The following is a 16,250-nucleotide window of genomic DNA, read 5'->3' as shown; positions in this document are numbered from 1 at the left end:
TTTGTAGTAATCTCACATAATAATAAAGTGTTCTTGAGAATATGCAGACATTTTCAAAGGCTCACTGCACATCGTAAAGCTAAGCAAATGCCAATAAAGTAATTGTGATTATCACAAATAAATACCAAAGTTGGGAAGAAAGAACGATGTGGCAGTGGTTAGATTTCATTTGATCTAATTAATAATCTATCGCATTTAAGAAAAAGCGGGAAGCTTTAGGATGTAGCTGGGATACTACTAAAAAAATGATGCCTAGTTCACTGAAATCAGCTGATGCAAACATTATCAAAACTTCCGTAAGGCAAAAGCACTTGACGAAAAAAAGAAAGCTGAGAAAATTGCATTTAAAGTTTTACTGCCACTACCTCTTTTGTCCATTGAACATATGAAAAACCTTTAGGCTCTAGCATGTTACCCAGGTGTCGCTGAGCACAAGAACACCAAATTTACTGAAATTGATTCATGAAAACTATCAAACCTTTCATAAGGCAAAGGCACTTGATGAAAAAACGCATCCAGGAAGTCAGTTTCAAGTTTTCACTTTCAAGCGTCGCCCCTTGAACGGAACTGCTACTGAAACGGAGCCTCGTGATTGGTTGGTTTTGTATTCATGCAATGCTCTTGAACCATGCAACTTTCAGGACACATCTAATCTGAGGTGCTGCTTACAAATATGCAATTAAGCTTTTTCTAAAGTCAATAAAAAAATGTGGTTACACTTTTTCTTGCATTAAAAATTAGGCATGTGACTTGCAAAAAATGTACTGCAACAGGACAGCTAAAAGTAAGCAGGCATGTTCCTGGATGTTCAAATACAGTCAATGACTGAATTTTCGGACACCCAAATTTTCGGACATGCCTGATATTTCGGACGTCTTCGCGGCACTGCCACGAGCCCCATAGAATCAATGTATAAGGACATTTGAAGTTTCGGATGCTCGAATCCCCCCCCCTTCCAATTTTCCGGACTTTTTGACGCGACGGAAGGTCTTTTGGCTCCTCGCGCAGTGCCCTTGCGAAGGAAATCGACTTGCAGCCGAAGCATATCACCGCTTTGAACCACAACTAGCCGAATCTAGCCGTCATACACCGATTTGGTCTGGCCACGCTGGCTATGTTATCGCCGCACTTCCGCCTCCGGCGGAGTTTCCGGAGCGGCGCCATTTCGTTGGTTTGCTCAGGCCATGTTTTGGCTAGCGTGGTGTGTGATTGTGCTGTTGTGTCAAGTGTGTTCTGCGACGTAAGCCTAGGTGCTTCGACGCTCGTCAGCGAACTCCGCTTTTCGCAACTTCAGGATTTCGCTTGCCTTCGATGGCCCCCACTCCGTCTTCGTGGTCCTCGCCGATGGCATCGAAGCCTGGAAAGCAGTATTGTCGGTTAACGATGGAGAAGAAAGCCGCCATTATTAAGCAAGTCGTGAGCAGCTGATCGCAGGCTGACGTGAGCGAGGAGTTTGGCATCGGCTCCGCTCTGCTGGGGTTTCCATACCCGCAGAAGTAACTTTTGAACAGTTTGTTGACGCTGACAACGAGCTCGACTTCTGCGCAGAACTGACTGACGAGGAAATAGTCCGTCAGGTTGTGGGGGATTCAGAAGACTCCGATGTTGAAAATGAGGAGCCAATGCCTGCGCCGCCTACAAGAGCCAAGTTGATGCGAGCACTGTTGACTCTTTCATCGGTGTACAGTGCTGACATGACCCTTGCTCAGATCGAGGCGAATATGATCGCATGCAACCGTTAATGCCGTCCAAACAACAATCAACAAGTTCTTCAAGCCACTGCAGCAATAACACCGGCTGCCCGACGATGCACATGTACATAATAAACCGGCAGTCGGCTACATACAGTTTTTGAACGCCTCTTTTTATAGCCACTTCACTGATGCTTTGGCAGGGTTTCGGAAGCCTGGTAGTTCGCCCTTTACCTCTAGATCCGAGAAAAAAAGAAAAAAGTGCGTTTTTTGCATGCATTCATTTTTTCGGACTGCCTGAATTTTCGGACGTTTTTACGTTCCCTAGAGGGTCCGAAAAATCGGTCGTTGACTGTACTGCAAGTTAGCACTTGGGTGTTTGTACCTGTACTTTAGCCAGTTATGAAATTCTGTAGTTGCATGTAGCTTTACAAATGTGAATTCTTGTTGGTGATTTCTACAGGATTTCAAAATATTTCAGTGTCCTAAGACACCATATCATAGTTTTTGTGCACTCTCTGACTTGCCTGCATTCAGGAAAAAAAATGGCGATAATTGAATGAGTAGAAGGGACACACTGCTGACCCCAACATTTGAGACTTTAAGAAAGCTATACTTTAGAAAAACAAGAAAACTTGAAAGAAAACTGGGAAAATATAAATTTCAAGCTTCAAAACCGGGAAATAATAATTACAATATAATTAAAAATGCTAAAATCTTCTGCTATTAGGCACACGTATAGCCTCCTAACAAAATCTGGAAGGCACCAGCACGAATCCGTGTACGTGCGAGAGGCACGGGAATAGGCATCGGCACATCGTCTACGGTCTCCAAAGTAAACGTACATGCTAGGACAGTGGGCAATGGTTTGCTTCGCTGCTGCATTATTGCCAATGTGGTATGAGATTGCGCGACGCAGGGACTTATCTCCAGCTGAATCTTGGCAGCTCGTCTAAACCTTGGGATAACTGCCTCCTCATTCTTGCCATAGGAAGCAGAGATGGCTTGCGCTTCGCTTTTCGTGACACGTATTTGGTTTCAAATTTTCTTTTTTTCGTTTTTTTTTTTAAAGAGAGCGTCCATTTTTCGCTTATGTTCCGAATACAATGAACTAAGAAACGGATTATCAGCGGTTTTCAAAGCGACCCACTGCCAGGCCTAGCAGACAAGCTCGTCTGCTAGGCCTAGTTACTATAACAACAGCCAATCAGAAGGTGCCTTTCAGTGCATTGGCGCACTGACCCAATAGGAGGGCCGCATGCATTGTCAACTTCGTTAGATCGACCCCTGATTGTTTTACGTTTTCGCTTTTTCTATGCGACCATTGTCGGCGAAGATGCGAGGAACTGAAAGGCGGAAGTTTGAGCTTTCGGACGATACCAAGATGGCGGCGCTCAGCGGCGGGAAAGACAAGAAATAGCTACATGAACTACGGTGTTTCTGCATGATTTTGGGGTCGTTTCTCACCGTCCACACTGACAAAATAACTTTTTTTTTATGCTTAGGGCGTGTTTCCGGGCAAATCGTTTTGATACTGTGTAGATAAGGCATTACAGGTGCCAAAACAAGTAGTTTCAAAAAATTTGATTTCCTTTTTTGCAATTTTCAGTTTTTAAGACCCACGTCCCCCCTTAATTGACGCATCGATGTGCTCCTCGTAAGGCGTGTAATTTATTATAACGTTTTAAAAAGATACATTGCCACTGATCACAGCAGGCCTCAACTGAGTTTTCAGCCGCTCCTAACCAGGTGACGCGAGGTGACCATATTGCGCCAGTAGAGCGAGCTGTCCGATTGGATGCCCAGGGTGTGTCCTCGGTAATTTTCCAACTTTATGGCAAACAAATGCTGTTTGTGATAGATAGAAAGTAACAGAAAGAGAATGCACGAGGACAAATTATCACTACACTCAAGACTTCCGTCACAGCAAGTGTCGTCTGCTTGTGTTACAACATACTCCGTGTTGACGAGAGCTCCATTGTCAGTGTTGGTCTCAATCTTTCTTTTTGCAAGATTGTGGGCTGCAAACGTAACAAATGGCAACATGTCAAGCTGTGACATCGTGTACATCAGCAAGGCAGCAGACTATTGGAGTGGTTACAGTTCATCGGACTGTCGATATTTGAAGGGCGCCAGGATTTACGTGTTTGCAGCCGTGACTTTATGCCGGAGGATTGCTACCACCATAGTGTTTCACGTGTCTAGTATTCAGGTAAACACAAGCGCAAGCGGACTGAGTTTGGATGTTTCATGGCGTGAGGAGAGGTGCAAACGTCAACGGTCTGCGCAGTGCAGTCACCTAGTGCCACAGAGCTCAACCAAACACAGAACTAATATAGCAGTAATGAAGTGTATTCAACTTTGCTGCTGGTGTAGATTTTTGGCAGTAGCGTAATCGTGAACACATTGTTTTTCTAAATGTTTAAAATGTTTTACACTTGGTTAGAGCAATATTAGCTCTTTGCTGGTTAAGCTCTGTGTCACCAGGTGGCTGGACCGTGCAGAACGATCGGGCTGCTCACATACGTCTACGCCAAAGCTCCTTCCTCACAGCAATAGCAATATGGAGGGGCTTTAATTTATGCTTCCACCCATCTGTTGAAACACCCAGCTTGCCTGTGGATTCTGGAATATCGGATAGCTTGGTGCTGCAACAGAATGCTAGCAATGCATGCTGCTTCGATGGCTCTCGCTTGTGATCAACTGCTAGGCAACTGGCGAAGAGGTTGGAAAGACTTTGCACACTGGTCCCAAGACAACCAGAAGTAGATGATGTGGCGTCCCATCATGACGAAGAGCCAGTGAAGGCGGAGCTTAGCCCGGATCACACGGCAAACAAGTTGAGGAGGAAGTGCATGGCTAAGGAGGAGGGTAACTTGTAATCATCTGTAGCTCTCTTAATATGAGATGCTTGACAGAAATTGTGGTGGGAATGATTTACTGTAGCTGTACCCTACGTGTCTACAAAATTTGTCCGAACTGTTTCAGGGACCCTTTAATACTCCCACGTTAACGTGAATCTGAGAGAATTAACGTAAGACTTTGTTTGCAGTGATAGCTGTTCTGGGCTTATTCTCCTAGTGGCACTGATGTGTGCCAGGGCAGCTGGTGTCCATTACTGGAATCCCAAGGTGCTTTGCCAGAATTTCATGAAGGAAGTTTAGAAAGTTGCATTGCTCCGTGAGGACTCAAACTTAAGACCTCAGATTACCAGTCAGATTTTACCTCCCAGGTACTCCGCCAATACTGTAGCAAAGAATACTGTGCCTGGACAATGTTGTGCGTGGCCTTTTGAGCTCTCTTAACGTTCAGGTGCTTGAATGCTTGCACTGGAAACATGGCTTACCTGTGCACCACATTTCTTGGGAACATGGTACAGTTTTTGTCATTTCCTGTGGTATGGAAAGGGTCAAATCTTTCTGACCTTCTACTAGCAGCAAGTACAATGCTCAGTGTGTAACTCACAATTGCCTCATCTTCAGAACATTTACTTGCTTAATAAAATCAGGAAATTCTTTATGCACATCAGAATGACTGAACTTATTTTGACATTGCCTTCATTTTAAACATAAATATGAAGTCATCCTTTTTGTTCCTTCTTTTCTTTGTTTCCTCTATTTTTTCTTGCCCTCTCTCTTTCCTCGGGCCTTTAAACCCTTCATCTCCCTTTTCCATGCATAGTAGCATGTGAGCCACTGTACACATTCTGGCCGACATCACTGCATTTCATTACTGAATTTTCACTGTGTCCCTCACAGGATCCAAGTTATTCAGAGACCTGAAGTTTCCCCGGGTTAAATACATGGGTAGACATGAAGGCTGATGATAATCATGTGGCAGGGTCATTCAAGCAGCTGTCACATGTGTATTACGCAAACGAATATCCCTATTTCGTGTGTCCGCAGGTGGAGGTGTACCGCACGGACTACGATACAGAGCGAAACCTGCGCCGCCAACTGGAGACAACAGTGCAGCAGCATTTGAACACCATTGAGGAGCTCCGTGAGCAGATCACCGCCCTGCAGGAGCCGCCATCAGAGCAGAGGAGTAGTCACAGCAGCAACCAGAGGTAAGGCACAATGCTTTTGGAAGAAACAGTGCAGTGTATTAGTTAAGACAATCATACCTGTAGGTGGTACCGGAGTCCTTTGATACTTTTTTACCTTTTTTTTTTTTTACTTTTAAGCTTCTCCGTCATGCTATGCATGAGCTTAATACACTGCCAACAGTGGCCATGTGGCGGTGGCGCTGTTTCAGCAGAGGCACGTCGATGGGCGGTGCGCTTGGCAAGCGGCGCAGTGGCTGGCTGATGTGTTAGTGTGATTTTTTTTTTTAGCATTTTTACACACTCTTTCTGCCTTTAAGCTTGTGCAGAGAAGTTCAAATGGTCCTCAGGATCTAGTATAACGTTGCCGAAGGCCTGTTGTATGCAGCATTGTTGTTCCGGCTGCAGAGGGATGGGTGAAACCAATGGCCAACCTACTTGAAATCAACCGCTGAGCGAAAACATCACACAGAAAACACGATTGCTGCAGCATTTGTCCTTGTACTATATATGCTGACTGTCCCAGCTAACGTTAATCAAGGTGTCAAAAAAATAAAAGTTAAAAAAAATGCAGTGCTAGATATGACTACGAGACCTTCGATGCTTGGTTGGCAGACCCTGTTTTATTTATTATTATTTTTAAATTTTTTTGAGCTTGGCTAATGTTAGCTGGGACACCCTATATTTATTCGCACTTAAAGTGGACTAAAATGTACTTCTGAAGTTGAAATGTATAATTTTCAACTCTTGCCAGCTGTTCAAACCGAGTTTGAGGCTGTGGTATCGTTAGTGAAGGTTAGGCCCATCTCAGCAGACAAGTTCATGGACTGACTACTGATCGACTTGAACTAAGTGATAAGTAATTGGGACGAAGAAAACTGCTTTTGTAGTTCAGTTCTGGCCATAGCGATTTGAAGTGTTGTATGGTGCACACACAAGAAGGAGAAAGTTGGAACACGGTGCGAAGCCAATGTCTGTATGTCAACATTGTCGATTGAAGGCTGCCGGTCGTACTCGCCGGTGCTTCTATGAATGAAATGTGACTACATATAGTGGCAGCTCTGTTTGTATTGTTCATGACCTATAGAGGAGGCTGTGATATTCTTATACTCAAAACATTTGTTTACCTCTTGTGCAACAAGTGTCGTAGTAGCCTTTGTGCCATTCAACTTCATTAATCATCATAACCACCTCTAGGTGCGTGCAGACCCTGTGAACACTACTTTCACAATGTATTGTACGTACCTGATTCTGACATACCTTCTTTCCCAATTAATAGATCTGAAAATTGTCTGCATGGTATAATTGAATACAAAACCTAAGTGCATTTGAAGTGTTTGCTGCTATTTTTGTTCGATGTAAGCGTAAGTTTTGCTATATATACTCATTGTAACTAAACCGTGTCCAGAAATTGTTCGATATATAGAATAATTTTATGTAAATGGGTTCGATGTAGTCGGGTTCAACCGTATACGGAATATCAAATGCAGTGAACTGCACGGAGAAAAATATCTAATCCAGGCTGCTCTAAAGAACTCTGTGGCAGTGACGATAACCTTTAGAGGGGTCATCACATGGTCGTCCAGCTATTCCCAGTTTATCATTGTAACTGCTCATAAGAGTGGCTTGTTGGGCTAGTTGGTACATGTTTATACTAGGAGAATGCCAGCAAACTTGAAAAAGGGAAAAAAAAATCAAGAGGCAGACATAGACAAAGCGACAAAAAAGTGGCGGGACCGGCCATTTTCCTGCAGAATCCAAAATCCAGCAGACTGCTGTACAGCAACTCCTATATTATAATATGCAAATACGCATTTTCTACTGTACTGAATGGGCTCAAGTTTTGCTGGTTGCCTTGGAGACTTGTATGGCTTGACATGCAAAATAAAATTCAAGATCTAAAATTTTATGTAATGGCCTTTAACTCTTCCCTACCATCGGAAAAATAGGTATTTTTTGCAGGTTAAGCCAGATTTTTTTTTTTTTTGAAGGAACTACTGCACTCAATATTTTATGTAATGCATAAACATTTTATTAACAGATATTAGTTTTATTAACAAGATGTATGTCATAAAAAAAGATATAAATTGCCGGAATCGAGATTGTGGGATAAAATTGAACAAAGTTTAAAACGACCTGCTTGTATCTACAGTGAAACCTCGTTAAACGGTAGTTGACTGGAGCTCGGAAAAAGTAAGTACTAAATGGTATTATTGTTTAACCGAAATAGCAAGAGATCGCCCACTTACCTGTCAAAAACGGAACACGGAACTCGGTGAGAGTGCGATAAAAGGGTAAAAAAACATACAGTATTTATTCACATTGCGCGACAAAAGTGTTATTTTCGTTTGATGCCGCGGCGGCCTAGCAGCGACGACAGCGGCCTTAAACTTACTGAAGCTGCGTACCAACTTTTCAGCCAGCTCCTTTGGCAAACACTCGCATGGCAGATTCCTCATTGGCGTTACGTATTCTCCGTGCACGCGCGTGGTAGCGCTTCAGAAGTCGCGGGGCGCCTTTTTCATTGCGGGGTTCTGTTCTCATCGTGACGATTGCATTCATGAGGCTGGCATAACACGCAGCTTCTGCCACTGTCGGGCCTGAATCGCCCTTGCTGTCGCTTTCTGTGTTTTCCTCATCACTGTCGCTAGTCTACACTTCGGCAACAACAGAAGCAACGATGGCAAAAGTCGAACTTCCTAGCCAATATTTCTGCGCGGTCTAAGCATCGCTGCCGGGCAACTTCTTCGCATTCCAAATGCCACACACCGTAGTCAACAGCAGATCGCTGCCGCGTGCCAGCACTGACTTCTTCGTTTCACGTTCGACAGCACGAACGATGTCTTAATTTTTCTTCTATGCTGAGCACCTTGCGTTTTTTTTATCCAAGCTTCAGCTTGACGCGAGTCCTCGCTTGCACAACGCCACAACTTTCTGTGGCACGGCGCCGAAATGATGTGATGTTGATGTTGATGTGGCTTCACGCACAAACGCACAGGGCGCTTGGAGGCTGGTGTTCCGACCTCTGAGGCTTGTTGTTCTGCCGGGTCGCCCGATGGAGGCAATGCACCGCCATGTTCGCGCGCCGAAAAATAGAAACACTACGTATAACCGACACGTACACAATAAGGTGGTATGGTTTATGCGGACACAAAACACATTATGTTCAATGGCCACTGAGTCTGAGTCGGGGATCTCACTTTACTACTTTTAAAAATTAACTACTGTTTAAGCGGGTACGGTTTAAAGAGGTTTTACTGTACTAAGAAAAAAAATGCAACAAAAATTACGAGATATACAAAATGGATTGTCATCTAATAAGCACTACCTCAATCAAAATTTTTCATTTAACATGTATTTCACTACAAAAATTGACCTGCAAGCACTACAGTTGGGCATGCCAGGCTACAGCTGCCGATGTTCTAGGCTGGTTTGCGTCGTCGTTGCTTTCAAAGTCTGACAAAAAGGCTCCCTACTAAGACTCCCTGCTGCTTGATCCATCGATACAGTCTGCTGCAGGCGCTGTATCGCGACACCTGCGATCTTTAAAAGCACGTGTGCAGCTCGTGGAGGTGGCCATTTTTTGCTTTCTGCTTTGACGATTACAAAACTTACGAGTGCATTCAAAAGTTACCGCCTGGTAGGAAAGAAGTCAAATTGCTTAGAAAACAAAACTAAAAAAAAGTTCTCTTCCTTCACGTCTGATAGCGCAGTGTGTCCGTGAGCGGCACAGAAGGTCTCGAAAGTGTTGTTTCAAACCATCATTAGCAGGCTAACGATGCCCAATGGGTGTGGTACAGAAAGAGTTAAGTATGAATAAATTTGTATCCTGTGGAGGTAAACTTGCGGGTATCACTTTGTTCCGATTGCAAAAATAGAAGACAAGCTGCTTTTTCTTGTTTATAAAATTGAATGTGCATTAGATTTGGGTGCACATTTTCTTGCCTCGAACCTATAAAACTGAGGGCGCATTTGAATTGGGTAAGTATAGTGCTTCTGCCATGTATTGTGATCGGACAGCGGAAATTTCGGGATGTCAATGAATGCCCATCACTCCTTTGACGCATTATGCTTGGACGTTGTTGCGAAAAAGTATCTTCAGAATAGCGTGATTGATAGTGTCGTTTTCACTCCTACTGCTTTACACTGTCTGCATGTAAACTGCGAATGGCTTTTTTTCATGCAGGTCTTCCGAGTCCAACTCTGCATCAGCACAGCAAGCTGATGCTCAGGTGAGCAGCTTGCCTCTGTACACATTTAGTTTTATTTTTGAGCAACAAAGGTTTGTTTATCATGTGAGCATCAAAAATATACTTTGTGGGACAATGGCATGAGACATCTGTCTAAAGAGCACTGCACCAGGCCTCATTGGCAATCTTGTTATATATTGGAAGTTGTAAGGCATCGTCTAGGGTGCGTTTTACTGCAAGAAATTTTTTTTTTTCCAAATTGGTTCATTATTCTATAAAAGAAATTGAGATGTCACGTTGCCATGCTGCGAGAAGGAGAGCTTCACTGCCAATGTAGACACACTCCCTTTTTGCCTCGACCAGGGTCTGCAAGTGACATTCCTTCCCGGCCTTCTCCTGTACTGTAGCTAAGGGATTGCGCCACATTTATGGCACGAGCCCTGCTTTTCTTTTTTTTTTTCCCTCCTTTGTTTTGCAGCATGGAGCACTTCCAGAGGTGAGATTGCCGCTTCTGTGTTGGAGGAGTTAACAAAGTCACGTGCCAGATTCAGTGAGGCTGCAGGCAGTGCGTCTTTCATAGAGGCATTTGTGCATATGACCTCGACTCCAGCAAAAAAGCAGGGCTCCCTCGAAAGGAAGGGCGCAGGGGTTTAAGCGGTTGTCATGAGGGGAAGCCATTTGATACTCTGCAACATGATTGCCACAGCACAATCTATGCGCCGCGTTTGTTTGTTCGCAATGTCCAAACCTGGGAATGAGAGGTCGGTTAAGCTAGATTAGCATTAAGCTAGCTAGTGTCCATTACATAAGTTGTTCATTTGGAGTACCAAATAGGTTACTCTTGCAGTGAGGTGGGAAATTCAAGCCAGAAATGGGGCAAAAATGAAAGGCTGGTGATGATGCCAACTTGAAAGCATTGCACCATTTCCTTTTAACAATTGATTGTGGAACCGTTCACTTGGCACTGGTCTAGTGGCTACCAAGAGTAGGGTTACGCTGTGCTATAAACTACAACTTGAAAACGATTCTGACTTTTTGAAGCCTGTCCTGCACGAAACTGGTCGAAATGCACCAAAATGCATGGAAGGTTGTGATGTACAATTGGCACTCCGGTTCCAGCTTGAAAGTAATGAAAAAAAAAATGTGTTCCCCTCCCAAGACATTACAGTAGGTGGGGTTTCGTTGAATACTTAACACTGTGATGTCCCATTTTATTGTAACTGGCTCAGCTAAAAAGGTTCTCTTCGGTTGGCAAGAAAAGTCGGTTACTAGTGGAGAAAATGACAATCAATGTTTCCCTGTCTAAATTTTGCACTTATACTGCAGCGCCTGTAAGTCAGTCTGTAGCCACACATTTCAAAGCATTCTCATGCGTATGTGTCCCAGTTTTGTCTAAAAAGAAGTTCTTGAAGCTCTCAATGGTGACTTATTGGTTCCTCTATAATGCAGTATAGTTCTTGTTTATAAATGAAACTGTTCAACTACTCCTCAGCAGGGACTGTCAGAATCCATGATGTCACATAAATCTAGTGTCGGAACACCGCTGACCCAAAATCGCTTGTAAAGCTCATTTGTAAGTCACTCCTGTACAAACAAGAATTTCAGCATTTGGTTACTATTATTTAGTATAACTTGTGTAGTATCGTGAAAAAAGGGATGTGTGTTAACAATTTGAACAAACAGTGCGAAAAGTAAATTCTGGTATGAATATGGGACACACTGCAATGGAGCCCTCCGGATTTATTTTGACCACCTGGAGTTCTTTGATGTTCACCTAAATCGAAGTACACGAGTGTACTTGCATTTGACCCCCATCGAAACGCAGTAGCCGCATCCGGGATTGGTCCCGAGACCACAAGCTCAGCAGCACGACGACTAGCCACTAAGCTACCACAGCAGGTTGTGAGCAAACAATGTGTGTGTACGTGCGTGCATACTTTAACAGTTTTATTTGCATGTGTTTCCACATTGTATGATCGTGTCAGGGCATTCTCTTGCTTCTGAACTGAGACCGTGTATGCTGTGTGCAGGGAATGGAATCGACGTTGCCGTGTCCTCTGTGCATGGAGGTTTGTTCAACACGCTCGCTCTACATAGCCCACGTCCAGAGCTGCGCAGATGGCCAGGAAGTACGCTAGACTCAATTGCCGTCAAGCATGCATGTGCCAGAAAGGGAGTCTCAGGCACATCACCTCCTTGTAGATATGACCTGCCAGATTGTTCTTCAGTCAGCTTGGATTCTGAAGCGAGGGTCAAGTGTGAAATTCTCCGTTTGGGCATATGGAAGCACTCTTTGGAGCCGCATGTTCTTTTTCAACTCTTGGCTATTGTCGACTATGCAGTGATTCTTTTATTGGCAGTACAAACATAGGCTTCAAAATTGCTTGGTTCAAGTAAAACGCTGCACTAAGTGCTCTCTTGTGTCTGCCAAATTGCGCCGTCTTTGTCTGAAACACGCTAGCCCACATTTGTATGTGGTTATGCATCCTGATTAATTGATGTTGCGTAGTTATAAATGTGCTGAAATTCTTACCTTCTGGATTAAGGCACAGTTTTCTGTGCACATTCTTTTTTAAAATAGATGTGCAATAGCATGCTGTGCCTTCGTCTATAGGATCGTGAACATTTTCTCGAGTTCCATGGTTTTTCACTCAGTATTAATGTGTTAAGTTCAAGTTAACCACCTTCATTATGCAGCATACTGACTGTCTCTGCAAGTGTCTTCTGTATTGAACCTTCTGCAAAGCAAGGAAGAGAAATTCTTCCTGCTGCCATTGCTGCGGTGAGCCAGTGTATTCTTTGTTCTCTTTAGTTGGCTGCTTGCGTGTTAAATGAGCCTGAAATACTAGAGCTGCGATGTGAATGTTAGCATGTTTTACATGCACCTTTTGTCCATCCAGCTTTTCAGATAAGTGCAGCCATCTTCAGTTGAGACTGTTGCTTCTGTTGCAGTGTGCACTGAGAGAATGCTTGTGCATTGTTTAATTATTATGGTTGGTTATGGATATCTGCTGCACTACACATGTTATGGTCAGAACGAGGAACGACATTTTTCATATTCCTTCTAAGATTTTGATTGATTGTTAATCACTTTATCAGAGATGTTCGAGTGTCCGTTCATTGAAACGTAATGTAACGCTGTTGCACACCTTAATTGCAACAAAGCTGCATCTTGTTGGAATTTATGCTTGACCGTACAGACAGTTTACTGAATGCCACCGATTTCCATCCATGCATGGGATGCTGCAACAAGGTTGCTTTTGTTACTAGTGACTGAATGATATGTGTCACAAATATGACTATTGTGTGAATTATTTTCTTCTAAGGAAGGTGTTGCAGTAGAAGAAAGAGTCTGCGATGTGTAGCATGGATAGAAAACTGCTGTGTGGTGTAGATTTGTACAGTGAACAAGCTAATGCTTAATGTAGTTGTGATGTACACATTTTGTTGCTTGTCTTTATTTTTTTTTTCATATCCCAAAACACTTCTACATGCTTAAGATGCAAGGAAGCTGCGCATTATTGAAATCAAATTGCAGTGTGTTAAAAGCTTCAGTTATGCACAGAACTTTTGATAAACACTGTTGTTTGGAAATACAATGAGGTGCATTGCTAGTTAGTGGAGATTAGTGGTAGATAGCCTGTTGCTATAATTTAAGTATGCGAAAGCCTAGATAAATTGGTTCCGGATAGCTGACGCATTGTGCAGTGGTTGGGTATATGTAATATTTAACAAGCATTTAAGAAATTTTCTAAAGCCAGATTATTATTCGTACTTTTTTTTTTTTTTTTAGAAAGATGCACATGCTTGTGTACTGTGTCTAATACTCGCTCTCTAACGTCTACATCGGTAGGTGCCTGCTATTAAATAAAATAATGTTTGTCACAAAGCTTGACAATACTAGAGTGTAGATTGTGAAAGTGTTCTGTGAGGTTGTGCTGTATCAGGCACATACCTTCAAGCAAAAATTCCCCCATGTATTTTTTTCATGTTTTTCTTTTTAAATATATCCACACTGACATGAGCACAATGTATAATTTTTAAGGAAGCCTAAATAAGTAGCTGACATTGCATTGCTGACTAATGTGTGCTAGGCTTGAGCATGCCTGACACTCTTTATATCAGTAGTGTCAATCTGAAGGCATTCATTAGTTGCTAATTTGTACTAGTTAGTACTCATGTGCAGTGAAAGTGTTGTGGAATTACATGTCCATTGATACCGTTAGTTCTGTAGCTTTAAATATACGTATGTTACATGTGAAATGCTTTTTTGCTCAGTAAGTTACTGCAGCATGCATCTTTTGAACCTTACCGCCTTATTCGGCATACATGTACATTTGTGCTGCATGTGTACTTGAGCATATGTACGTAAAGAAGTGAAAGATTGACGCCATTTCAAATGAGAATAAAGAGGCTTTTATTCTGTCTGTGCTAGTATGTTTTACATTTGAACATCTTTTTTCGCTTGAATTTTATAAAAGTCTGGTAGTAGTACAAAAGAATGGCATTTCTCTGCCTCTTGTTTAGCTGCAATACACCTGCCAACCCATGAACTTTAAAATTCGTGACAATCACGTGAACATGATAATGAAGGGGAATAGCATGCCATCTTTTGTTCAAGCTTGCCCTGAGCGCATGCCTTTTGTGATACACGTGCGCTTTATTTAATGGTGACTTCTAAACGCAGCAACATAGCCAGTAGAAAACATGGAACAACAGATACTGATAAGCAAAACATTGTTTTTACATCAAAGTGTCATTTTCAACGGCTTTGCTGTTAAATGCTGCCTGCTTTAAAAGCTTTCTTTAATAAACTTGCTTGAAACAAGTACAGTTGAATCTCGATATAATGAACTTCAGTATAACTAAATTTTCTATATAACGAAGTATTTAACTTTTCATAACATCTTGCCCATAGAACACGTATTTAAAACCTCAATATAACGAAGTGCGTTTGTCTGTGATTTCAATATAACAAAATTTCACTGCCGCCGCAAAGGAATGCTGAGACAAATGGAAATGTCCGCGGATGCAGATGGTCAAATGTTTGAACTACAAGTGGCTCCTTGCAAACACACCTCTCAAATCGTGCACCATGTGACAAGAGCGACTGCCGAAGGGGAGCTGGTATATAGTTCTCTATAAAGTCCTAGTGCGATAGGATTGCGCCCCACGCACTGTGTGCTTTAAGTGCAAGTGAAAGTGTGCGAGAGAGAGACAAGAAAGGTGGTGGCTTCACGAGTGCCACCTTGCCGTGTGAGCAAACGGAAAGAAGGGGAGGGGAGCGGGCTCGCGGTAATGCGATCAACCGCGCACAAGGGGGTGCGGGTGGTATGTTTGCATGCATCTCGGCCATGGCTGTAAGTGCGACTGAGCACATACGCAGCCGTGCACCCTGCTTTAGAGGTAATCTGCCGCATGTGCAAAAAGTGGGCATGACGGGATGGCGTGACACCATGTAAGCTTTCTAACCGCGTGCTTAGTATTGGGGCTTGCGTAATCTCGAGTTTCGGTGACCCGTTGGAGCGAGAGGCAGACGAAGCATTCGCTCCCCGCTGCCGGCGCTTTTCCTGATAGCAACTCCCAATGCGGGCGACGCTATCAGCCGCGGGGGCATAGTGCATGCAAAAGTGTGGCTGGCTTTGCCTAATTCATACTCCAAGAAGGTATTGTCGACGTATGTGACGTGAAACCGTGTCATCGTTGCCGACTCCCAAATTTATCAAAATCAATTGTTTTCTCATTCAAATTTGCTTTTTCCAGTTGCCTGTTAATTCGCAAAATTATGTGGCCCCTTTCTGTGCAAGAAAAATCTATCGGCGACTGTACTTTGTATAAAATGTCAAATTTCTATAGAACGAAATTTCGGTATAGCGAAGCGAATTGCCGATTTTACCAACTTCGTTATATCGAAGTTTAACTGTACTTTTCCGGTATATGGCATCTTGTGCTAGCATATAAGAGCGGCGCAGGTACAATTGCAATTTCTTTTGCGTGTATTTTTTTAGACCTTGCAGCACACCATGTTTGAACACATTTAATGGCGTTAAATCTTAGCGCAATATTCGTAAAATCGTACAACCAGCCCAAATTCGTAGCTGTACAAAAAATTTTAGTTGGAAAGTATGTAGGTGCAATGCTTCAGAAGTGCGTATATAGGTGCGTAATGACCAACCTTGTTAATTGGTGACATTCAAGTCGCACATGTCAAGGCCCTAACGTAGTAGGCACCTACTTGGAAAATGTGATGGTGCTCAGGAGAATAGACTATGCCACTGAAGTTGAGTACATTTTCTCTTGTCGGTTTTAGTCACTGCTGACACA

General features: G+C 43.0%; 1 protein-coding gene across 2 annotated transcripts in view; it reads left to right on the top strand.

Moving 5' to 3' along the window:
• The window catches only part of LOC142572487 (uncharacterized), a 55,610-nt gene extending 41,257 nt beyond the window's left edge, over positions 1 to 14,353 (top strand). For both annotated transcript variants that reach the window (XM_075681643.1, XM_075681642.1), the window contains 3 exons: positions 5,597 to 5,760; positions 9,923 to 9,968; positions 11,957 to 14,353. In XM_075681643.1, coding sequence (XP_075537758.1) covers positions 5,597 to 5,760; positions 9,923 to 9,968; positions 11,957 to 12,064 — 318 coding nt within the window. In that variant the 3' untranslated portion in view covers positions 12,065 to 14,353. The remainder of the gene's footprint in view (positions 1 to 5,596; positions 5,761 to 9,922; positions 9,969 to 11,956) is intronic.
• The last annotated feature ends 1,897 nt before the right edge of the window (positions 14,354 to 16,250 follow it).

The sequence above is a fragment of the Dermacentor variabilis genome, chromosome 2 (genome assembly GCF_050947875.1).
Source record: "Dermacentor variabilis isolate Ectoservices chromosome 2, ASM5094787v1, whole genome shotgun sequence".
Classification (NCBI taxonomy): Eukaryota; Metazoa; Arthropoda; class Arachnida; order Ixodida; family Ixodidae; genus Dermacentor; species Dermacentor variabilis.
The sequence above is the reverse complement of the archived record's forward strand: the minus strand, read 5'-3'. Positions and strand labels throughout refer to the sequence as shown.